This window comes from Lipotes vexillifer, unplaced genomic scaffold (genome assembly GCF_000442215.2).
Source record: "Lipotes vexillifer unplaced genomic scaffold, Lipotes_vexillifer_v1.1 scaffold715, whole genome shotgun sequence".
In the NCBI taxonomy this organism is placed as follows: Eukaryota; Metazoa; Chordata; class Mammalia; order Artiodactyla; family Lipotidae; genus Lipotes; species Lipotes vexillifer.
In genome coordinates this window covers 49,551-75,361 of record NW_006788828.1, presented here as the reverse complement: position 1 = coordinate 75,361, position 25,811 = coordinate 49,551, and the positions used below count along the sequence as shown (strand labels likewise).

General features: G+C 43.3%; 1 protein-coding gene across 1 annotated transcript in view; it reads right to left on the bottom strand.

Moving 5' to 3' along the window:
• Positions 1–342: 342 nt before the first annotated feature.
• The window catches only part of LOC103069200 (sperm flagellar protein 2-like), a gene marked incomplete at its 5' end in the record, with an annotated part of 72,570 nt that continues 47,101 nt past the window's right edge, over positions 343–25,811 (bottom strand). Inside the window, 4 exons of the mRNA XM_007461849.1 lie at positions 343–608; positions 7,209–7,331; positions 7,530–7,769; positions 14,333–14,512. Coding sequence (XP_007461911.1) covers positions 519–608; positions 7,209–7,331; positions 7,530–7,769; positions 14,333–14,512 — 633 coding nt within the window. The remainder of the gene's footprint in view (positions 609–7,208; positions 7,332–7,529; positions 7,770–14,332; positions 14,513–25,811) is intronic.

The window sequence follows — 25,811 nt, the reverse complement described above, 5'->3', positions numbered from 1 at the left end:
CAAGTGCTATAATTGTACCTCTACCTATACAAGAAACATATTCTATTAATAAAGAATTATGAATAGATAATAGGATCATGACTGTACCAGCAGCTGATAATGCAGCCTTCTCCTTGGCTAGTGAGATACACCTTGGAATTTTATGGAGTGAGAACGACAAACTGTATGCAGCCATGCTGCTCTGACATGGAGCTTTGGGGCAATTTTCACTGTATCTGCCTAATGTAGATACTTCTCACAGGGACTGTTCATGACTTAATGTGTATGTTTATATTTGAACATATTGTTCTGGTGCCTTTTATTTTCGGAATCACTTCAAAATGCACTCCTTCTTACTTCGGATTTTTGCTTGGAAATTTAAAGTTTATTACAGAATATTCTCCAAGTTAAGGAAGACTCCCTTTTCCGTGCCCCTCATAGCCTGGTAGGGGTCATTTCTACACTTATGATGATAATGTATACAACAAACACCATGTTTACACTTGATGTCTGGAAGATTCATTGCCCCTCTCTTGTCTTCATTTCTTTTCCTCTGTGAGTCTGGAAGGAGACCTCTCTTCGTCACTTCCTTGTACATGCTCACTCCTTTGGAGAATTATTTTAACATCCTAAGAGAAGAGATTCAAAGAGAAGTCACAAATATTAGTAAATGAGTTAGAATGAATGATCACCTAATATGTGGCAGTGATTAAACAGTAAGTTGTTTTTATTTTTTCCTTTGAGAAAATTGTTCTCTATTTAGCTTGAATCCTGCCTTGCAACTTACTAGTTGTGCCCTTGGAAAGGTAGCAAAGATCTTGGAGATTCCATTTCCTCATCTAATAATATCTAATAACAGAGGTGTCATATCAGATTAAATAACATTTGTAAAAGCAGAGTTTGTCAGTAATGGGAAAGGCAAAACATTATTTCCCTATCAATCAATAACAAACAGTATCCACCTTCTATTGAAGGAAAAGTCTAATGCCAAATTAATCATGTCTAGAGATTTGTAGAATTTTAGAACAGCAGATTATTTTGAGGGTGGGGGGACTATCTCATTTCTGTTTTTTTTTTTTTTTTTAACATTAGAGATTGAATGATCTGTTTTTTGTCCACTTAAAATACCCAGCTATGTTACATTTTAAATCACAGATGTTTGGGCTTCCCTGGTGGCGCAGTGGTTGAGAGTCCGCCTGCCGATGCAGGGGACACGGGCTCGTGCCCCGGTCCGGGAAGATCCCACATGCCTCGGAGCGGCTGGGCCCGTGAGCCGTGGCCGCTGAGCCTGCGCGTCCGGAGCCTGTGCTCCGCAACGGGAGAGGCCACAGCAGTGAGAGGCCCGCGTACCACACACACACACACACAAATCACAGGTGTTTGTAAAATAAATTTAAGACACTATCACAATGTAGATGGGGTACAAGCACGTGTGAAAAATGTAGAATTATATTTATGCAGTTTCTAGTTTTTTTATTATTTTTTTAGGAAAGTGCTTTAAGAATATGTTTCTTTTCCTCAGAGCTGAGTTCCAAAGGTTTCTATTTTTTTTAATTAATTAATTTATTTATTTATTTTTGGCTGTGCTGGGTCCCCGCTGCTTTGAGCGGACCCTCTCCAGCTGTGGCGAGCCGGGGCCACTCCTCCCTGTGTGGCGCGGGCTTCTCATTGTCGTGGCCCCTCCCGCCGCAGAGCACAGGCTCCAGGCACGTGGGATTCAGCAGCCGTGGTGCGCGGGCTCCAGAGCACAGGCCCAGCTGCCCTGCAGCATGTGGGATCCTCCGGGGCCAGGGATTGACCCAATGCAGTCCCCTGCACCGGCAGGCGGACTCCCAGCCACTGCGCTACCAGGGAAGCCCCAGAGGTTTCTATTTGACAGTAGTCATTTCGCTCATGAACACATGAGTTAGTTCAGTGCCTGAACAGACCCCTGCTGAGGGACGCACACATCTCTGTACCAGTCACTTCCAGGAACCATAGTGAATCATTTTCTTGAAGGAGCTTGTTCTTTGAAAATACAGATCTCCTACAGCCAAAGGTCAATCTTAGGTGAGCTAAGGGACCTAAGGGACCCCTGACCATCCTGGTCCTACCCTCCACAGTTCTTACTAACACGTCTTCTTTGCATAGTATATTGTTTATAAATGGCTAATGCTGACTAGGGACTGTTAACTTGGGGATTAAGGAATGAGCAGTCCTGTGATTACTTGACACTCCAGAGCAAGGGGGAACATTATAAACTCTAGTATTTAAATCAGATTGGCTAGACTTATAGCTGAAGTCAGGGGCCATAGTTTTAAGCAGCAGTTAGTGGAGAAAAGCCTGAGAGAGTCTGGAAATGTTTGACATGGGTGCCTTGAAAACACAAAGCGCCGAAGCAGCCATCATGTTTTGTTATAAACATAAAGGAGATGGTTGGAGTATATCTTCAAGTCAGATACCTTAAAGATTGTGTCTCTTCCAGTTACATTTATATTTGTAGGTATTTTGCCCTCACATAATTGGGTCCCGACTCATTTGTTTCTAAGAAATTCTCCTGTGACATTATGATTTTAACATGAAAAGATTTATTTCTATCTCCTAGTGAATGGAACCCTTAATTTTAAGGCTGTATGCTTGATGTACAGGCTTGTTAAAAGAAATCCACATTTATTCAGCATATGTTTGCATCACAAGAAACTACATTGGCTGGATTAGTATAGAAAAATCCAATGTCCACTTATACTTGTAAATCTATTTATCAGAGGAAATTAATTGACTTTACTCACTAACCTCCCAGTGACAGTGTCCTCATTGATCTTGTTACATTTAACCAAAGCATTTTCTTAACAATTTAGGAAGTTTCCTTGAAAATAACCTGTCTGTAAAAGATCTATGAAACTAAAGTTAAATAAGTGACTTTAGATTAAATAACTGTAAATTCCAACACAAAATCTGGATCTTCTGCATAAGAATTGACCACATGGGGCTTCCTGGGACTTTGGTTTGGACCCTCTGTCATCATGGCACTGCACCAGTGAAAACCTCCTTTCTTTCCAAAGAGCAGACACTGAATTCGGGAGTTGAAATGCCAGCTTTTTAGTTCATCCATGTACAATTTTGCATGGCTCAGAAATATTTCCTATGAACTGCAACCACCAGCAGACCAGCAGTAATAATTATAGTAATAATAATTACTATGTATTGAGTGCTTTCTATCTACCAAGCACGGAGCTAAGCACTTTATATGGATTAAGTCATTTCATCCATACAAGGACCCTGTGAGGTATGTGTGATAATTAACCCTATTTTACAGATGGGGAAACCAAGGCACTACGAGGTCACTTGCCCAAGGTCACACAGTTCGTAAGTGTGAACCCAGTCAGCAGGGTCCCTGACTCTGCTCTCCTAACCACAAAGCCAGGCCACCCACCAGAAGGAGCAAAAAATACAACGTATCAAAATAATTACGCACACTCGCTTTTTTTTCACATGTATTTAAAATGCGTGTTGCTTCCAAACATGAACCTTGTAAACACAGAGCTGTTAGGCGACGACCTTCACTTCCCACTGTTTGTAGCAGCAAACAACATTTTAACCTGAAAAACCACACTCTAGTTTTTGCCCTACTTATCTTGAAAGATCTTCAAATAACATCACTGTGGTTAAAGTTCATTTTAAAAATGTGATCTATTTACTTGTACATGGATATCTGGAGCAAAAAAATGATGACAGGATGAGAGTGTTGGTAACTGAGTCTTCAGAGATTTTTTTTTTTTTTCTTTTCCTTTCTTTCTTTTCTTTATTTGCTTAGTGAAAATGAGAATAGAGCACCTTACTGGAAAGGGAACCTCTTTCCTTTTCGAACATCACAGTTAGGCTTTTCAGGTCCAAGGCTCAGCTCTCCTTGGGTCACAATCAGATGAAAGCTCCGGGATTAGATGATAGCGTGTGGTCCACCACCGTCTCATGAGATTCCAGGATGGAGCGACAGGGAGGAGATGCAAAGGACCAGGATGGGGAGGGTTGAAGAAGCTGACTCAGCAGAAGCACCTTGGCAATGAAGGAATGAACCATCGGACAGACAGACAGACAGACTGATGAACTCTTTTTCTACTGTTAGAGTATCAGGTGATCCCCGAGCTATGATGCTGGTTCATGGGAGGTCAGATACCCTCCAGCTGGGGGTCTCTCAGCCAGAGGGGTCTGTTGCACCAGAGAGGATTTGGAAAATGTGCAGAGGTCATTTTGGTCATCAATGCATCAAGGAGCTCCTGGAATATAGTGGGCTGCAGCCCAGAATATCAGACATCCTGCCACAGCGGAGTCGGTCCTGTGCTGCTCTAAAACGTCAGGAGTGCTTCAGCTGGGGTGCAAGTTGATAAAACTCCTTCCAAAATGAAGGAAATATGCAAACTAACAAGAGCCCTGTGGACGTCAGCTTTCCCTGGGCGTCAGAACACATCTTCAGGGGACTTACCTTCGAAGGCAGTCAGTCATCTGTTGGTGGGTTTCTTTTTCCAGGAAAGTGCCGATAGAATCTTCTCTGCAAGTCAATCATATTAAGTCATTCTCAAGTCTCCAGAAGTAAGAATGTTCCCCAAATCGTCCTGACTTTGTAGGGAGTTCTCCCATTATAGGAGGAAATAAGCGTGGCATCGTTTTAGGGTCCTAATTGTTCTTGGTAATGTAAGATAAACCCTGTTATATATAATTCTAAGGATTTGAAGATTATTTTACTGGCTTAAAATAGGAGGGCTGTTCCCTGAAATGTGGAACAGAATGTGTAGGATGAAATGCAGTCTCAAGTGATGGGCTTCTGGAACACATCTCACACAGAATGATGGTTGCCCAGAGGAAGGCAAAAGCAGGGAGACACCCACAGCTGGCAGACTGCTGCCCATCCTTTCTGTGACACCCACCCACCCACTTCTCTCCACCCTTTGTCTAGTTCTGGTGTGCTCTGTTCCCACTAATTCCAGGGTCATACTGACTTATCCCCTCATCCTAAGTGGGGAAGAAAGCTGGTCTTTACTAACGCAAGTATGGAGTATACGATGCCGAAAAGGGACCTGTGACATATCAGTCGCAATGTAAATGCTTGTGGGATGTATGAGTACAATGACTTAGAACATTGCCAACCACATTTCCAAATATTTTGGGCCTGTTTAAATAAAGAGACACGAATAATTTAAAAAAGAGGTCTCTTAAATGTGGAGACATAATGATATGATATGCTTAAGAGGCAAAGAAACACTTAGGGATGAAGAAATTCACATCACATCATGCCCCTGCTCAGAAGCCCAGCCATTCTCCATCGCTTTTCAAACTGAAACTAAATTTCCCCCTGTGATGTCTGGGTTCTTTGAAATCTGGCCTGATCTTACTAATTCAACGGGATCACTCCAAGCCCCTCACAGCCTGCTGTCTGCTCTTCAACCAGTGGGGTTCCACTCCTCCACGCTGCCCGGCTTCCACGCCTTACCCCGGGCCTCTCTTTCCACCCAGGATGTGGTCTCCTCTCCACCCCTACAGCAAAATCCACATAGACCTTCTCTCCCCACCCTCTCAACTTTCTTACACTCCAGCCATCTTTGAAGACTCAGTTTCTAGCACAAAAAGTCCTATGTTTTGAATTCCTGTAATTTTGCGCTTGGGTGTGGTTTACCTTCTATCATTCTGTTATTGATTTAATTCCTGTGAGTAAACATTCTGCTGCAGACAGAAGTGGAATTTGGGAGCAACAACTGAGTTTGGTACGCATGTTGCTGTCTCCCATGGAAATTTATTTTACTAACCTCAGTTGTAAGTGCTCAGTATTGAATAGATATCCTAACAGCCATCGTTTCTGTAGTACTTGCCATGTGTCAGATACTGTGCCCAGTGCTTTAGAGGCACCATCTCCTTTAATCCTTTCCACAACGCTTTGAATTAGGAATGGGTGTTATCCCCACTTAACAGATGAGAAAGCCAGGGTCATGAGAAAGTTAAGGTCAGATATCTAGTGAGTGGTGGATCCGAGATTCAGTCCCATGACTTTATGATTCCAGAAACTATGTTCTTAAATGCTGTCATCATACTTCACTACTGAAAGTGCTTAGTGTCTGCCAGCTGGTTAGAAATCAGTTTCAATTATTGCCAACAGAAGTAATAAAGTGTAAAAAGGATCATCAATTTAGGGCAAATAAATGTAGGTACAAAGATATTTAAGTCTGCATAGTCTGATTTCCGGGCATAGCAGGTTATCACTGAGGGGTCAGGAGAAACGCCTCTTAGATCACTTGCATCTTATCAAAGTGAAAGCGTTTTTATCTTAAACTCAGCAAACTCTTTGTAGTCCAATAAACAACTAACGGGAGGCAAATAGGAAGACTTCACACTGTTAAGTGTGTGAGGCTTGTGAGAGGGTTGTAGCAACCTGCCACACTCTGAAAGGGGGTCACCCCCTGCTTTCTGTAGCCCTTACTGTTGGGGACCCGGGACTTGCCCGGTGGGTGCACATTCAGCACGTGTGTTTGAGATGTGCGTGGTTAAGGTAGCTCTGAGACACAGCTCTACCTCTCTTCCTTCCTTTATTCTGCTGACTTGGTCCGGTCTCTCTAGGTTTTGTCCTCAGTTTTCCCATCTTGAACAGTTTCTCTGAGGGAACCCTCACACATTCCTTCATAAGCACTGTCACTGCATGAGCTGCAGAGACAATGTGTACCATGATTAGAGTACGGTGAATAAATCAGCACTTGGTTGGGGATCATGGTCCCCTTAGTTCTCTTCGGCAGGGGGACTCTTTTTTCCATACTCTTCAATCATAAGCCAGGGCCATTCGATGGCTGGAATAACATGCAGAACATGAATACTACCACCCACCCAGCTTTAACAGCCACCTACCTCCAGCCTGCTGTGGTAGACCCAAGTCCTTAGAGTCCCGATGGGGCAGCCCCATGGTACTATCCCTAGTACTGGTGGTCCTATCTGTGGTACTAATAGTATTATCCATACACTGATAGTTCTATCGTGGTACCGATGCACTGACAGTCACCTCTACTCTGTCTGAACTTGCTGCCATTTGGGCATCGAGGGCTGTGGCCTTTCTGGCCTGACGCTGTTACTAGTTTAGCTTCTTCGGACCCTGTTCCAGCCTAGTTCAGCTGCTTCCTTCCTTCTGCTCCTCCACATTTGTGATATCCCACCAAGCCCTGAACCTGAACTCAACCAAATCAAGACTGTATTAGGACCTTGGGGGTAATACTCACAGGGATTTTATAGTCTGGATAACTTGAAATCAGATCTTGAATAAAAGGATGCTTCAGAAGAATAGCAACTTCAATTGGCTCCAGATTCTTGGAACCTAGGTCCTGAAATACTTTTATGAAGTTCTTAAAAGGAAAAAAAAAAAAAAAAAAGTTGATTAACTTTACAATTCTGATGATGTTAAAATGTTTGTTTTTGAAAGGAATCATCATAATTTCTATATGGTGATACATTTGGGGAGAAATTCTATGAACATAGGCTCAAAATTGAGGGAAACTTCTCTTGGGTACAGGTTGCCCCTTTTATGAAATAATCTAACCAACCTCTGAATACATGTTCTCTGTCTTTTGGTGGCTGGCAAATCTGTTAGCGTCCTGTGCTTCGTTTGCTCCTCGGAACACTTTGAGCAGCGTTTCCATGGAAATCATTTCCGTGTTCGCGTTTTCAGAGATTTCTTCTTCCTTTTCCTCCCCTTCCTCTTGTAATTCCCTTTCTTCACTTATAAAATTGTCCTCAAGTTCAGGACATTCCTCAATGGGACTCATATCAGTAAAGGAGGAGGTCTGTGCAATTCAATGAAGAGAACATGAAGTCTTTCCAGGAATAGAGATATTTAGAAAACACCAGTTTGGTCCCATACTTTCTATGCCCTGGGATGATAGTGCCTACTGCAAACTAGCTAAACAAAATCTAGAGATAGAATATGCTTGCTGCACTGGAAATCATGTTGAAATCCCAGAGCAGTTCTGCTGGTAGTTGACAGAGGCCTCAGTGTAGGGGCGTCTTACCTCCATACAGGCTTCTGCTCACTACGTTGCCAGATACACCGTATTCCTCAGTGAAAGGACAGTGGAATGAATTTGTGTAAAACCACTGTCAGACTTTTACACATGAAGCTAGATTTCTGAACAGGATTTGCTTTGGAAATTGCCTGCAGTCAAGAGGTTGTGGGCAAGTTAATTTCTCAAGCTTGACAGATTCTAAGAAGCTTTGGGAATGTTTGTTTAGATACTGGAGGTTAAACCCGACTAAACGTCCAGAAGGTAAAATAGAAAACAAATTGAATACGGACAGATTGGGATTCTTATTGCTGTTCATTGACACTTGGCCAAGAGCCATGAACTCAGACACCTGCATTCTGAGCATGGGAAAGTAAATTGTTTCTGATGTAATTTCTTACGTACCAAAAGCCTGAAAAATATGCCTACCCTTTGATGCCATAATTATTGATCTAGGAATTGATTCTAAAGAAATATTCATGTACACAAAGACTTTTGTATAGGGATGTTCATTCCGTGTTACTTACAGCACAAATAGATAACCTATGGCTCCAAAAATGGGGAATGGTGACATCAGTGATAGTGTCGGTCTGTGGCAGAATACTATGCTGCTGTGAACATTTTGGCTTAGAAGGATACTGAGTGACATGAGAAAATACTCATGGGATGAGTGCAGAAAGGAAACAGAACACAAATAATAAATATACCAGGATCCTCATTTTCGTATATATCTATACTTATAAATGAAAAAAAGAGAAACAGATACATTAAAGAATTGAAAGTAGCTACCTCTGATTGGGCAGACAGGTGATTTCTTTTTCACTTTGTTTTGTATTTTTCAAATTCTTTACAGTAGATTTGTACTTTCTGTATTTACTGTTATAAATGTGTGTGTGTGTGTTTCTGATGATGAGATATTCAATGATTTGCCATAGAAAAATGGGCATTTTCAGAATGTTGACTGGCCCGATGTCAGAGAACACCTGAGGGCTCATTCTCCTTTATTCCGATGAAGGAAAAATGCTAATTTAGGCTTACAATTAGAGCAGGGTGCCAATACCTGTAAATGCTCGATTCAGTAGAAGCATTAAGTGCATAGATCGCGCAAGTTCTTTCCAAAGAGCCACGTAAGTCCCATGTATAAAAGGATTATAACACAGAACAGAATTAAGCCTTTGGTTGTCGTAAGCCCCTCTGAGGGATTTGCAGGGGCTGAGGATAGTGCAGTAGAGACAGGTTGTATTTGCTCTAGCTCTGTGTGGTCACCTTGCTTTAGTTGGGTTTCCATATCCTTTGGTAAATTGGGAATTTAATCTAATCTTGGAGGGTGGGGGGAGAATGCTCTAGCAGATGAAGTTTTTGGGATTAAGTACAGATATCTATCATCTACCTATCTATAATCTATCTATCTATCTATCTATCTATCTTTCTTTCTATCTATCATCTACCTATTATCTGTCTATCTATCTATCTATCATCTATCTATCTATCTACCTATCTATCTATCTGTTCATCCAGCCTCTTCTCCATTTTAAACAGTTGAAATACTACTTGGCAGAAATGTGAAACTAGCTTTTTTGTCTCCATCTAAGAAGCCTGGGAATCATCACACTGGCTACCCGTCAATAATCTCCCCGGGGCTATAGAATATTTGCTGTGCTGAAATGAACACAGTCGAGATGTAGAACATCTTGCTGAATGACTGAAAGATGAATGAATTTCTAGTCAAAGGGCAGCACAGGTGCTACGCAGAGAAGACAGACAGAACCTGTGGGTGAGCACATGACTAGCTGGGCTGGATAAGCAGGCAATACCAAAATTGAACAGAGAGGGAACCTGCTCTCTCTGCACTATTTCCATAACTACAGAGGGCCCAGCTTCTCAAAGACTTGTTATAATCATCATGGGATAAATAGATTTTTTTATTTTAGTCAAAAGATAACAATTTAAACATTTGAGTGAAGAATCCTTAACTTGTTATATCAGAGGATGCTTTATAAATGTTTGCTATTTTTGCTCTCTAGGGGACTGGAACAGAATAGACTTAGTGGTTCAGCCGGAGGGGCGGGAGAAGAGGGAGGCCAAGATCAGGACCAAAGGAGCCAGTTCAGCATCCTGGCGGGACTGCAGGGTGTGCGCAAGAGGGGGCTCCCAACAGGCGCTGACTGTGAATGTGGGTAGATGAACAAAACCAGGGATGCTGGTTTGGAGAAAAGCCAGGGCTTCTGAATGAGCAATAATTAGTGACATCAAAACTCTGTGTGAAGGCTTCCCTGGTGGCGCAGTGGTTGAGAGTCCGCCTGCCGATGCAGGGGACACGGGTTCGTACCCCGGTCCGGGAAGATTCCACATGCCGCGGAGAGGCTGGGCCCGTGAGCCATGGCCGCTGAGCCTGCGCGTCTGGAGCCTGTGCTCCGCAATGGGAGAGGCCACAACAGTGAGAGGCCCGTGTACCGCAAAAACAAAAACAAAAAAACAAAAAAAAAAACAAAACTCTGTGTGAGTCACATTATCTTCCAAGCAGCGGGGCAGATTGTGGTGCTAGCAAACACTACGTCACACTCTCAGAGACGGCCCTCGAGGACTCCCAGCAAACGTGCCCCTGGAGTGGTGCCTGACTGTGCATTTCTGCCATTCAGTCTGCTTAGTCCCACATCTCAGAAGGCAGAACAGAAGATCAGACCTTAGGACTAATGTGAGCAAAGCATCAAAGAGCAGAATGGGATGCACATTTAAGCTTTTCGAAACCCAAGGCCTCAAACCATCTCTGTCAAGATGCTTTAACAAGACTCTCAAAATGTGGGGGGTTCAAGCTCATATTTTACTAAATTCCAATATCATAACCCCAAACTCCACAGGTTAGGGTGAAGCATTCTATCAAATATCAACTTATTTGAAGCTTCACGGTGACTAGTGCCTGCTCCTGAGTGCTTTGCTCTTGAGCTTCTTTTAAATTACCCAGAAAGCCGTGGGTTTTAACAGGAGGTCTGTGCCACGGTGAATAAAACAGTGTGAGTAGCAGATATAGACTCAGAAAGAATGAATTATCAGGGAGATTTCCAGTTGTTTTTTGGGAAGCAAAATCCGAGATCCCATTAAATGTCGTGGGAGGGAATATAGATCTATTGGAGGTGTTATTTCTGAGCAGGCTCATTTTGCCTTCCTGGGATAAAGTTGCCCGGGGAACTAGAATACAGTTGGAAAGGGCACAGAACGGAGGCGGCATAATTGGAGGCAGGATGGTGAGGGCTATGGGAGTAGGCAAGAATGAGGAAGGTGGGTGGATCCTGTATTTCAAAAGCTCCTATGGTTCACTCCCAGCCAGGAGTAGTCCTGTGTGTGTGGTGTGTGACAGACCTGCGCCCGATCCCTGCCCCACCCTGGTTTCATCTCTGTTGTGCAGTGGTCATGGGGCAGTTCCTGTGCAGTGTCCTTGGGCTTTGAAAGAGCTCTTAAGAGGAGTACTCCAGGGGAGCTGCTTCCTGGATGGGCACTAGCTCCCGGTGAATGACCCACCGGGTCAGGGACAGAAGGGATGCAGTGCCTTCCTGTGCTAGCTGGCTTGGCTGCTACCCACCCAGAGAGCTGTCTGTTGCTATGGCAACCATTGTAGCACATACTTCCTTTTCCTGGTCTTTCTGGCTGGGTCGGGCCTCCGGAACCTGCTGTTGCCTCTGCCTCTGGAACGTCTGCTCTGCTCCTCTCTACCTTGGAGATGGGAGTCCCTCCCTTCTTTCTCTCTTCGTCTCTTTCTTCTCTTCTTTCCCTGCCATGTTCACAAACACTAATCGAGTACTTGTTGTGTGCACTACTGAGCACTTGCTACTTTGGAGGACATAAAGATGGGTAACAAGTCATCCCCAACTCAAGGTGGGAATAAGAGCAGTAGGATTCAATAGATAAACCACCCCCTGCCTGAATTACTAGTTCTCCTTACTTCCCTCCTTTGCCCCCTACAGTCTGTCCTGTATGGGGGCACATTTTAAATCAAACGGCCCTGCTCCAGTGACTTCTCATCTCGTCTCTTGACACAGTCAAAGCCAACGCCCCTCCAGGGCCCCTCAGAGCCCTCTCCCCGTCACTATCCTTGCCTGCTACTCTCCCCTCCAGCTATACTGGCTGACTTGCGGTTCCTTAGGGTCCACCGGGCATGACCCCACTTGTGAGATTTTGCACTTAACTGCTGTCTTCACTTAAAATGCACTTCATCCAGAGGTCTATCTGCAAGGCCCTCTCCCTCACCACTCTGGGCCTCTGCTTCCATGTCTTTTCACAGAGAGACCTTCTGTGACCATTCTATTTAACACTGCAACTCCAATCCAGACTCCTATATTTTTCCCTCTATTCTTTATTCCTCATAGTGTCTATCACCATTTGCTGTAGTCTTTATTTTACTTGCTTTATCCCCAGAGGTGCTGGATGAATGTTTGCTGAGTAAATGCACAGGTGCGTGTGATGGTGCTCAGCCTTGCCAGAGAGGATCTGGATGTAAATGGGGCCCAGCTGCGGGAGTGCTCCGTGTGTCGGGGGAAGCTTCATGAATGATCTGGCGGTTGAAATAGGCCTTGGGTACTGGGGAGCCCTCGAACCTTTCCAGATGAGCTGACGCGTACTCCAGGTGGAGGGGCTAGCAAGAGCAAGGGTACAGAGGTGGCAAAGAAGAAGGTTTAGACCCCTCTTTTGATCTGTAAAGCCCCATGTTGATCTGTCCTTTATTCTGTGTTCCCTCCATGTGTGGGCCATCATTCTCCCATTCTTTCCTGTATGGATAAGGGCAATTAGATGGAATCCCTTTACTGGAGCAAATTTGGCTTTTTCTATATCCTTTGCAGATCACAGGGCTACACAGAGGGTAGGATTTACAAAGCTAATTCATGAAGTAATTGATCGCTCCACTCAGTGAAATGTTTACTGAGCTCTGTAGCAGTAATTCAGATTCACGAAGGCAGGTTAGGGGATGCAGAGCAAGACAGATGGCCCATCCCCGGCCACAGGGTGCCCAGAGTCCAGAAAGGAAGCTGACCCTGCAGAAGTAGTTATCTATGAGGATTATGGTGAAGGGGGGAAGCCCAGCATCCTATGGGAACACAGGGCAGGGATGCCTGCCAGCATTCCGGGTCAGGGAAGGTCTCCCTGAGGACAGGTTAATTGAGACCTCCAGGCAGGTTACGATCCATGCCAGTGTTGGATTGAGGAGACCCAGTCTGTAGAGAGATGCAGGCAGACCACATCTAACTCGTCATTTATTTGGGAAAATGTAAGTGGTCTTCCTATGTTCTGAGAAGACAGCATTCTTGAGTGGAAATAACAATAACTCCTTCCTGAACTTTCTGTCACTGTGTCAGTGTTAATGCTGGGTCTAAAGTACATCGAAGTGAAGAGCCCTGAGTTGTCAGCTTCCTAGGCAGCACTCTGGCCTCGCCCTGCCCCTGATGGAAGGGGTAGGACATCCTCCGTGTCACCTGCTCAGGGCTGAAATATAGGGCTGCCTGTAAAAGAGCCTATGTCTTCTGAGATGTGAAAGCTGTCATAGGAACTTCCCATTTTTTTTCTCAGACAACCCAGCAAACTCTGTTTTGACAAACATGTATGGAAGGAAGAGAACTGCAGCTAGGACATCCGAGGGGTCTGAACTGTGCAGCATCCCTCTCCCCTCTGGGTCCACAAAGAAGAGCAGAAAAAAGCATTCCATCATGAGGGCCACTGCTCTGTCCCAAAAGGCCAGGTGAAGACTAAAAAGTCATGCCAATGGACACCTAATAAGTGTATTAGTCATTTCCCTGTTCTGAGGCTTTTCTACCTCCCCCAAAACAGGGAATGTCAACCCTTTAGAAATTGACAGGGGGATGTGAGGTTTTATTGGACATTAAGCTTTTCTGTCGCTGGATGCAGGTGACACAAAGTGCCTGTGGAATTCACGTGGCCAGGTTTGGGCCTGAAATACTATCAAGTGTCATAGACATGTGGGATGTGTCTGAGGCCTGAACTTGTTTTACATAGAATGTCCACAGAGTGTGACAAATAGTCTGGGTTGATACCCAGTTCTTTCATTTCTCAGGATCAGCACTTCACACAAAGTAAAGGCTGCCCTTTACAGAGCAAACTTCGGTTTCACCAAAGAAACTTTGAGCAAATTTGGATTTAACTACCAAAACATTTTTTAGATAGTGGGTCCCTAGTTCTTAATCCAATTGAGTAAGGCTTTATCGAAGACCTAGTAAAGCATCGTGTGAGGAACCTGGGAAAATACAGAGATTGATATAAAACAGTCTTTGTTGTTAGAAGTTTAGGATCTTTTGGAATCCCCTCCAGACCCCAACGCTAGTCCATTCCTGGACCACAATTACCTTTTCTGCACCAAGAGAAGGCATTTCAATTGGCTGGAAGACGTGACTCCCAGTGGCCACACTGAGGGCCCTGTAGACCCCTTCCACACTGTCTGGATGGCAAGCAAAATAAAGCAGCATCTGTGTGTAGTCAAGCTGAGGTGGATCCTTCTCACAGTCAGCAAGTAATCTAAAGAAAAACTGTCACACAAAAGAATTTCAGCCACAGGTCAAATGCATACACTTCGGTAGACAGTAGATGGACGGGCAATGAAGAATCCCTCCCGAAGTTTTGGAATACAGTCACTTTCTGAGGACTGAATTACTAAAACTAACATGTAATGAATGGTATGAACTGAAGAGTATGCTAAGTAAAAAACGATAAAATGTAGGGCTAGAAACATTCTGATGTTAAAGAAAATTGTATGCTAATCAATGGTACCAACATACTTAGGAATAAATGTGCTAATTAAGGTGGCAGGGATGACATGTTAAGTAGGAAAAGGGAGCAAGGACCCCTCTGTCCATCCTCAGCTCCATCCTGACAAACTGGGCCCTGACTCCCAACTATGAAGCTTCTGGTACATCTCACTCCCTGGGGAGTAGGGAGAAGGCAGGAAACAATGCCCAAAGCTACTGGGACTTGAGCCATTAGACTCTTTAAACTGGCCCACGTTGCACTGAACTCCCTAGACTATTGACCGTAATGTGACTTCTTCCAGTGCAGACTCCCATGCGGAAAGAGTGTGCTTATCACTGAATATCAGCTTGTTTGGCAAGTCTCTCCCGCATCCTGAATGACTGAGCTGGCGCTCAGATCTAGATGCAGTGTCTCATGCATTTGACAGCGTGAGGAGTTAGTGCTCTGGGACCTAATATCCTCTGGGGCCCCGCAAATCCTAGGCCAAGCTCTGGGACACAGAGGTCACACTTAAGCAGCTACGTCGCCCTGTTTGGGGAGGTGACTGGCTCTTCTCAAACATTTGCATGCAGTGACCTGGAGAATCTTTTTTTTTTGTTTGTTTTTTTTTAATAAATATGTCTGTCTATAAAGTCATGGAACTGATTTTTTTAACATCTTAATTGTAGTATAATTGCTTTATATTGTTGTTTAGTTTCTGCTGTATAACAAAATAAATCAGCTATACGGTATACATATATCCCCATATCTCCTCCTTCTTGCGTCTCCCTCCCACCCTCCCTATCCCACCCCTCTAGGTGGGCACAAAGCACCGAGCTGATCTCCCTGTGCTGTGCAGCTGCTTCCCACTAGCTAGCTATTTTACACTTGGTAGTGTATATATGTCAGTGCTACTCTTTCACTTCTTCCCAGCTTACACTTCCCCCTCACCATGTCCTCAAGTCCATTCTCTATGTCTGCGTATTTATTCCTGCCCTGCCCCTAGGTTCGTCAGAACCATTTTCTTTTTTTTAAATTCCACACATATGTGTTAGCATACGGTATTTGTTCTTCTCTCAATTTCGTTTCTTTTTATGGCTGAGTAATATTCCATTGTATATATGTGCCATGTCTTCTTTATCCATTCATCTGTCGATGGACACTTAGGTTGCATCCATGTCCTGGTTACTGTAAATAGAGGTGAAATGAAAATTGTGGTACATGTCTCTTTTTTATTATTATTATTTTTTATTATTATTATTTTTTGCAGTACGCGGGCCTCTCACTGTTGTGGCCTCTCCCATTGTGGAGCACAGGCTCCGGACCTGCAGGCTCAGCGGCCATGGCTCACGGGCCCAGCCACTCCGTGGCATGTGGGATCTTCCCGGACCGGGGCAGAAACCCGCGTCCCCTGCATCAGCAGGCAGACTCTCAACCACTGCGCCACCAGGGAAGCCCCCGTGTCTCTTTTTAAATTATGGTTCTCAAGGTATATGCCTAGTAGTTCTATTTTTAGTTTCTTAAGGAACCTTCATACTGTTCTCCATAGTGGCTGTATCAGTTTACAGTCCCACCAACAATGCAAGTGGGTTCCCTTTTCTCCACACCCTCTCCAGCATTTATTGTTTATAGATTTTTTGATGATGGCCATTCTGACCAGTGTGAGGTGATACCTCATTGTAGTTTTGATTTGCATTCCTTTAATGATTAGTGATGTTGAGCATCCTTTCATGTGTTTGTTGGCAATCTGTATATCTTTTTCGGAGAAATGTCTGTTTAGGTCTTCTGCCCATTTTTGGATTGAGTGGTCTGTTTTTTGATATTGAGCTGCTTTTATATTTTGGACATTAATCCTTTGTCAGTTGCTTCATTTGCAAATATTTTCTCCCATTCTGAAGGTTGTCTTTTTCTCTTGTTTATGTTTTCCTTTGCTGTGCAAAAGATTTTAAGTTTCATTAGGTCCCATTTGTTTATTTTTGTTTTTATTTCCATTTCTCTAGGAGGTGGGTCAAAAAAGATCTTGCTGTGATTTATGTCAAAGAGTGTTCTTCCTATGTTTCCCTCTATGAGTTTTATAGTGTCCAGTCTTACATTTAGGTCTTTAATCCATTTTGAGTTTATTTTTGTGTATGGTGTTAGGGAGAGTTCTAATTTCATTCTTTTACATGTAGCTGTCCAGTTTTCCCAGCACCACTTATTGAAGAGGCTGTCTTTTCTCCATTGTATATTCTTGCCTCCTTTATCAAAGCTAAGGTGACCGAGCTTCCCTGGTGGCGCAGTGGTTGAGAGTCCGCCTGCTGATGCAGGGGACACGGGTTCATGCCCTGGTCCAGGAGGAGCCCACATGCTGCGGAGTGGCTAGGCTGGTGAGCCATGGCTGCTGAGCCTGTGCGTCCGGAGCCTGTGCTCCGCAACGGGAGAGGCCACAACAGTGAGAGGCCCACGTACCGCAAAAAAAAAAAAAAAAAAAAAAAAAAAGACAAGGTGACCATATGTGCGTGGGTTTATCTCTAGGCTTTCTATCCTGTTCCATTGATCTATATTTCTGTTTTTGTTCCAGTACCATACTTCTCGATTACTGTAGCTTTGTAGTATAGTCTGAAGTCAGGGAACCTGATTCCTCCAGCTCCGTTTTTCTTTCTCAAGATTGCTTTCACTATTTGGGGTCTTTTTTGTTTCCATACAAATTGTGAAATTTTTTGTTCTAGTTCTGTGAAAAGTGACATTGGTAGTTTGATAGGGATCGCATTGAATCTGTAGATTGCTTTAGTCATTTTCACAGTGTTGATTCTTCCAATCCAAGAACATGGTACATCTCTCCATCTGTATCATCTTGAATTGCTTTCATCAGTGTCTTATAGTTTTCTGCATACAGGTCTTTTGTCTCCTTAGGTAGGTTTATCCCTAGGTATTTTATTCTTAATGTTGCAATGGTAAATGGGAGTGTTTCCTTAATTTCTCTTTCAGATTTTTCATCCTTAGTGTATAGGAATGCCAGAGATTTCTGTGCATTAATTTTGTATCCTGCTACTTTACCAAATGCATTGATTAGCTTTAGTAGTTTTCTGGTAGCATCTTTAGGATTCTCTATGTATAGTATTATGTCATCTGCAAACAGTGACAGCTTTACTTCTTCTTTTCAGATTTGGATTCCTTTTATTTCTTTTTCTTCTCTGATTGCTGTGGCTAAAAATTCCAAAACTATGTTGAATAATAGTGGTGAGAGTGGGCAATCTTGTCTTGTTCCTGATCTAAGTGGAATGGTTTCAGTTTTTCACCATTGAGAATGATGCTGGCTGTGGGTTTGTCATATATGGTCTTTATTATGTTGAGGTAAGTTCCCTCTAGGCCTACTTTCTGGAGGGTTTTTATCATATATGGGTGTTGAATTTTGTCAAAAGCTTTATCTGCATCTATTGAGATGATCATATGGTATTTCTCCTTCACTTTGTTAATATGGTTTATCACATTGATTGATTTGTTTATATTGAAGAATCCTTGCATTCCTGAGATAAACCCCAGTTGATCATCATGTATGATCCTTTTAATGTGCTGTTGGATTCTGTTTGCTAGTATTTTTTTGAGGATTTTTGCATCTCTGCTCCTCAGTGATATTGGCCTATAGTTTTCTTTTTTTGTGGCATCTTTTGTCTGGTTATGGTATCAGGGTGATGGTGGCCTTGTAGAATGAGTTTGGGAGTGCTCCTCCCTGTACTATATTTTGGAAGAGTTAGAGAAGGATAGGTGTTAGCTCTTCTCTAAATGTTTGAAAGAATTTGCCTGGGAAGCTGTCTGGTCCTGGGCTTTTGTTTGTTGGAAGATTTTTAATTTCAGTGCCTGTGATTGGTCTGTTTATATTTTCTATTTCTTCCTGATTCAGTATCCGAAGGTTGTGCTTTTCTAAGTATTTGTCCATTTCCTCCAGGTTGTCCATTTTACTGGTATAGAGTTGCTTGTAGTAGTCTCTTAGGATGCTTTGTGTTTCTGCAGTGTCTGTTGTAACTTCTCCTTTTTCACTTCTAATTTTATTGATTTGAGTACACTCCCTCTTTTCCTTGATGAGTTTGGCTAATGGTTTATCAATTTTGTTTATCTTCTCAAAGAACCAGCTTTTAGTTTTATTGATCTTTGCTATTGTTTCCTTCATTTTTTTTTCATTTATTTCTGATCTGATCTTTATGATTTCTTTCCTTTTGCTAACTTTGTGGTTCTTTTGTTCTTCTTTCTCTAATTGCTTTAGGTGTAAGGTTAGGTTGTTTATTTGAGATTTTTCTTGTTTCTTGAGGTAGGATTGTATTGCTATAAACTTTCCTCTTAGAACTGCTTTTGTTGCATCACATAGGTTTTGGGTCGTCATGTTTTCATTGTTATTTGTTTCTAGGTATTTTTTTGATTTCCTCTTTGATTTCTTCAGTGATTTCTTGGTTATTTAGTAGTGTATTGTTTAGCCTCCATGTGTTTGTATTTTTTACAGTTTTTTTCCTGTAATTGATATCTAGTCTATAGCGTTGTGGTCGGAAAAGATCCTTGATATGATTTCAATTTTCTTAAATTTACCAAGGCTTGATTTGTGACCCAAGATATGATCTATCCTGGAGAATGTTCCATGAGCGCTTGAGAAGAAAGTGTATTCTATTGTTTTTGGATGGAATGTCCTATAAATATCATTTAAGTCCATTTTGTTTAATGTGTCATTTAAAGCTCATGTTTCCTTATTTATTTTCATTTCGGATGATCTGTCCATTGGTGAAAGTGGGGTGTTAAAGTCTCTTACTATGATTGTGTTACTGTCGATTTCCCCTTTTATGGCTGTTAGCATTTGCCTTATGTATTGCGGTGCTCCTATGTTGGGTGCATCAATATCTACAACTGTTATATCTTCTTTGATTGATCCTTTGATCATTATGTAGTGTCCTTCTTTGTCTCTTGTAATAGTCTTTATTTTAAAGTTTATTTTGTCTGATATGAGAATTGCTACTCCAGCTTTCTTTTGATTTCCATTTGCATGCTATATCTTTTTCCCTCTCCTCACTTTCAGTCTGTGTCCCTAGGTCTGAAGTGGGTCTCTTGTAGACTGCATATATACAGGTCTTGTTTTTGTATCCATTCAGCCAGTCTATGTTTTCTGGTGGCAGCATTTAATCCATTTATATTTAAGGTAATTATTGATATGTATGTTCCTATGACCATTTTCTTAATTGTTTTGGGTTTGTTATTGTAGGTCTCTTCCTTCTCTTGTGTCTCCTGCCTAGAGAAGTTCCTTTAGCATTTGTTGTAAAGCTGGTTTGGTGGTGCTGAATTCTCTTAGTTTTTGCTTGTCTGTAAAGGTTTTAATTTCTCCGTCAAATCTGAATGATATCCTTGCTGGGTAGAGTAATATTGGTGGTAGGTTTTTCCCTTTCATCACTTTAAATATGTCCTGCCACTCCCTTCTGTCTTGCAGAGTTTCTGCTGAAAGATCAGCTGTTAACCTTGTGGGGATTCCCCTGTATGTTATTTGTTGCTTTTCCCTTGCTGGTTTTAATATTTTTTCTTTGTATTTAATTTTTGATAGCTTGATTAATATGTATCTTGGTGTGTTTCTCCTTGGATTTATCCTGTATGGGACTCTCTGTGCTTCCTGGAGTTGATTGACTATTTCCTTTCCCATATTAGGGAAGTTTTTAACTATAATCTCTTCAAATATTTTCTTAGTCCTTTTTTTTTTTTCTCTTCTTCTGGGACCCCTATAATTCTAATGTTGGTGCATTTAATGTTGTCCCAGAGGTCTCTGAGACTGTCCTCAATTCTTTTCATGCTTTCTTCTTTATTCTGCTCTGCAGTAGTTATTTCCACTATTTTATCATCTAGGTCACTTGTCCGTTCTTCTGCCTCAGTTATTCTGCTATTGATTCCTTCTAGAGAATTTTTAATTTCATTTATTGTGTTGCTCCTCACTGTTGGTTTGCTTGTTAGTTCTTCTAAGCCCTTGTTAAACGTTTCTTGTATTTTCTCCATTCTATTTACAAGATTTTGCATCATCTTTACTACCATTACTGTGAATTCTTTTTCAAGTAGACTCCCTCTTTCCTCTTCATTGGTTTGGCCTGGTGGGTTTTCACTTTGCTCCTTCATCTGTTGCATATTTCTCTGTCTTCTCATTTTCCTTAACTTACTGTATTTGGGGTCTCCTTTTTGCAGGCTGCAGGTTCGTAGTTCCTGTTGTTTTCGGTTTCTGCCCCCAGTGGATGAGATTGGTCCAGTGGGTTGTGTAGGCTTCCTGGTGGAAGGGATTGGTGCCTGTGTTCTGGTAGATGAGGCTGGATCTTGTCTTTCTGCTGGGCAGGGTTGCATCTGGTGGTAGGTTTTGGGGTGTCTGTGTACTTACTGTGATTTTAGGCAGCCTCTCTGCTAATGCGTGGGGTTGTGTTCATCTTGCTGGCTGTTTGGCATAGGGTGTCCAGCAGTGGAGATTGCTGGTCATTGAGTGGAGCTGGGTCTTTGCATTGAGATGGAGATCTCTGGGAGAGCTCTCGCTGATTGATATTACATGGGGCCAGGAGGTCTCTGGTGTTCCAATGTCCTGAACTCAGCTCTCCCACCTCAGAGGCTAAGGCCTGACAGCTCGCCAGAGCACCAAGACCCTGTCAGTCACACAGCTCAGAAGAAAAGGGAGGGGAAAACATTACATAAAATAAAATAAAGTTGTTAAAATAAAAAGGTTTTAAAAATTATTTTAAAAAGAGTAATTAAAAAGAAAAAGAGAGCAACCAAACCAATAAACAAATCCACTAATGATAACAAGTGCTAAAAACTATACTAAGATACACATAAAAATCAGAAACTAGTCAATCACATACAGCAATCCCCAAGTCTACAGTTGCTCTCAAAGTCCACCGCCTCAATTTTGGGATGATTCATTGTCTGTTCAGGTATTCCACAGATGCAGGGTACATCAAGTTGATTGTGGAGATTTAATCCGCTGCTCCTGATGCTGCTGGGAGAAATTTCCCTTTCTCTTCTTTGTTTGCACAGCTCCTGGGGTTCAGCTTTGGATTTGGCCCCGCCTCTGCGTGTAGGTCACCTTCTGACACCTGTTCTTTGCCCACACCAGAGGGTGTTAAAGGAGCGGCTGCTTAGGGGGCACTGGCTCTCTGAGGCCAGGAGGGAGGGGCACGGAATGTGGGGCAAGCCTGTGAGGGCAGAGGCCAGCGTGATGTTGCACCAGCCTGAGCCATACTGTGTGTTCTTCCAGGGAAGTTGTCCCTGGATCATGGGCCCCTGGCAGTTGTGGGCTGCACAGGATCCTGGGAGGAGAGGTGCGGACAGTGACCTGTGCTCGCACACAGGCTTTCTGGTGGCTGCAGTAGCAGCCTTAGCATCTCATGCCCGTCTCTGGGGTCCGTGCTGATAGCCGCGGCTCACGCCCGTCTCTGGAGCTCCGTTAGGTGGTGCTCTGAATCCCCCCTTCTCACGCACCCCAAAACAATGGTCTGTTGCCTCTTAGGCAGGTCCAGACTTTTTCTTGAACTCCCTCCCAGCTAGCTGTGGCGCACTAGCCCCCTTCAGGCTGTGTTCACGCAGCCAACCCCAGTTCTCTCCCTGGGATCTGACCTCCGAAACCGGAGCCTCAGCTCCCAGCCCCAGCCCACCAGACCATGAGCAGCCAAGCCATGTGAGCAGTCAAGGCATGTGAGCAGTCAAGCCTCTCGGGCTGGTGAGTGCCGGTCGGCCCCGATCCTCTGTGCGGGAATCTCTCCGCTTTGCCCTCCGCACCCCTGTTGCTGTGCTGTCCTCCGCGGCTCCGAAGCTCCCCGCTCCGCCACCCGCAGTCTCCACCCATGAAGGGCCTTCCTAGTGTGTGGAAACCTTTCCTCCTTCACAGCTCCCTCCCACTGGTGCAGGTCCAGTCCCTATTCTTTTGTCTCTGTTTTTCTTTTTTTCTTTTGCCCTACCCAGGTAAGTGGGGAGTATTTTGCCTTTTGGGAAGTCTGCCAGCGTTCAGTAGGAGTTGTTCCACATGTAGATGTATTTTTGATGTATTTGTGGAAACGAAGGTGATCTCTACGTCTTACTCCTCTGCCATCTTGAAGGTCCTCTGGAGAATCTTTTAAAAATGTATGTATATGTATAGCTGATTCACTTTGTTATAAAGCAGAAACTAACACACCATTGTAAAGCAATTATTCTCCAATAAAGATGTTAAAAAAATAAAATAAAAATAAAATGTAGATTCTTATTAAGTAAACAGCTCTGGAGCAGTCTCAGATTCTGCCTGTTTAGCAAGCTCCTATACAATTCCCAAGACGCTGACCCTGGCCTACATTTAAAGAAGCAAGTGCCTAGATCTAGAGATACCATGTTATTCTTTATTACTGACGATCCTTACAACTATGAGCAAATCCAATTATACATCCATGAGATAACAATTGGAAAAATTATTTTCTATTTGAGAAATCCAATAAAATTTAAATAAAAATAACTTTGATAGGAAAATACATGAAGTCTGTTATGCTATGAATCTGAAAAGAATCTTAGAGGTCAATGGGCTCTGTAAGCTCGTTCATTCAGTCACCCCTTTTTATCAAACGTTTACTGAGGGTCTGCTGTGGCACTAAGCTAGGCTCAGATGCTCCAAAACACTCTCTGATGGTAAGGCAGCCTTAGACATTTGAAGAGTCATGATCCAGCTTTTGGGTCCCTTCAGGACCTTATATTTTCTTCATCTTCCCACTTGCCTTTGGAAATCCTCAGGGATTCCCAGCAGGACTAGGGGTAGAAGGGAGCTGACACCAACAGATAACCATGGCATTGTCCTTTCATGTTTATCTTCCATTTCTTTCATATGAATCCTTGAACTTTAATATTATTTTCATCGAAATGCTCTTAAAAATGCTGTGTAGGTGCAACACATTATTTCCTTTAACAAAGAAGTTCAGTATGATATATTGAAGGGAGATGGGCAAAAATAAAATAAGTTGACATGTGAACTCTTCCTGTAATTACACAGGCTTGATTTTAAACCAATGGATGAGACATTCAAAAAAGGTAAGGCTTGCTATGTTCTTAAGATCATTTAAAATGTTGTTATAGGAAGACTCCTAAGAAGGCTTCAGAGTTTCCCTGGAAAACCCCCTCAAATACATATCTTGTATAATCCCTTCCCCTTGAGTATGGGTGGGATTTGTAAATGTGATGGAAAGCCAATTTTCAGGAGTAAAGGTAAAGAGATTTTGCAGGCACAAGGTCCTTAATCAGTTGATTTTGAGTTAATCAAACGAGAGCCCAACCTTGGGCTCTGATCCAATCATGTGAGCCCTTTTAAAAAGGACCCAGGCCTTCAGGGAGAGATTTAAGGCCAGCAAGATGCTTTCCTGCTGTCCATGAAGAGGCAAACTCTGAAACTGTGAGAGGGCATGTGGCAGGGAACAACAGGCAGCCTCTCGGAGCTGAAGTTCTCAGTCCTACAACTGCACGGACCTGAATTCTGCCAGCAGCCCACCTTGGAAGCCAGTCCTGGAACCAGTATTGGAATTGGCCTCAGCTAAGACTGCAACCCCAGCTGACACCTTGATTTCAGCCTTCTGAGACCCTGAGCAGAGGACCCAGCTAAGCCATGACTGGACTTCTGACTTACAGAAACTCTGAGGTAATAACTAGGCCTTGGTTTAAGCCACTAAATGTGTGGAAATTTGTTACATAGACTCAAAACCCAACACAAATACTACGGTTTCATTCATTCAACAAGTACTTATTGACTGTGCAGAACCTTAGACGGCTCCAGAACAGTACTTAGGACTGTTCTAGACTGTTCTAGGTGCTTGAAATGCACTTACTAGGAAAGAGATAAAGACGCCTGCTTTTGAGGAGCTTAATTTCTAGAAGAGGAAGACAGACAGAAGAAATAAAGTAAATTAGATAGTCATTATGGAAACACAGGGAAAAAATGTAGGTCAAAGAAAGGGGAATTGGAGTGAAAGGTGGGGAAGGGGGGCAGGTTGCAGAATTGAGAAGATGAACTTTGGACAAAGGTTGGAGGTGGGCAGGGAGTAGGCAGGTAGGACACGCGGGGGAAGGGCCACACAGGCAGAGGAGAGTGCTGAGGCCAGTGTCCTCAGGTAGGAGCACGCCTGCACATTTGATCAACACGGAGGAGGCCAGAGTGGCTGAGGCAGGGGTCAGAAGAGGCAAGGCCGGTTGGTTTCTTGAGGACTTTGGGTTTTCCTCTGACTAAAACGCAGTGCTGTGGAATGGCTGGAGTAGAGGCTGCTGTGATCTGCCTGTGACCTGAGCCAAGACAAGGGAGACATGGAGGACCTGTGATGAGGCTGCTGCTGTCATGCAGGTGAAGTTGGCTGGTTTGTTCCAGTGACAGCAATGGGACTTGGAACCGCTGGTCTGATCCTGAACGTATTTTGAGGGTAGAACTACGGGCATTTCCTGAAGGACTGGATGTGGGGTTTTGCAAAGGAAGAGAACTGGGGATGACTCCTAGGGTTCTGGCCTGAACAAGAGGAAGGACAGAGCTGCCACTGACCAACATGGAGAGGGCTCTAGGTGAAGGTGGGGCAGTGGGGTGGTGGGGATGGGAGGTCAGGGACCCAGTCTTGGACATGATGAGTTTGAAATGTCTACTAGAACATTCAAGTGGAGATGTCCAATAGACAGTCGTGTCTAGGAGTCTAACATTTGGAAGAGAGGTTAGGGGTGGTGGAAATAGACACTTGGGATTTGTTAGCAAAAAGCTAGTATTTCAAACCACGAGCCCGGCTTCAACAAATATTAACAGCCCAAAGAAATAGAAGGATTTCATGCGGACAGAAGCTGTGGAGAAGAGATTAAGACAAAACCGTGAATTTGCATATGGTGAGATTAAATTGCCTTTTCTCAAGAAATCCTTATGAATTTTTCAAACACTGGAATAGGTGCTCTTGATGTTGCGTGGAAAGCTGGGCAGCCAGGCCATGGCTGAACCTTGTCAGTTATAAGGAAGTGAGTTGTCATTCTCAGGGGACAACGATGTGATTACAACACAGACGTGTCTCAGGGTTCCTTTTACGGATGCAACTGGACCTCTTACCCAGTGCCTAGGACTCTGAGGTCATCTGAGCCCACAGACAG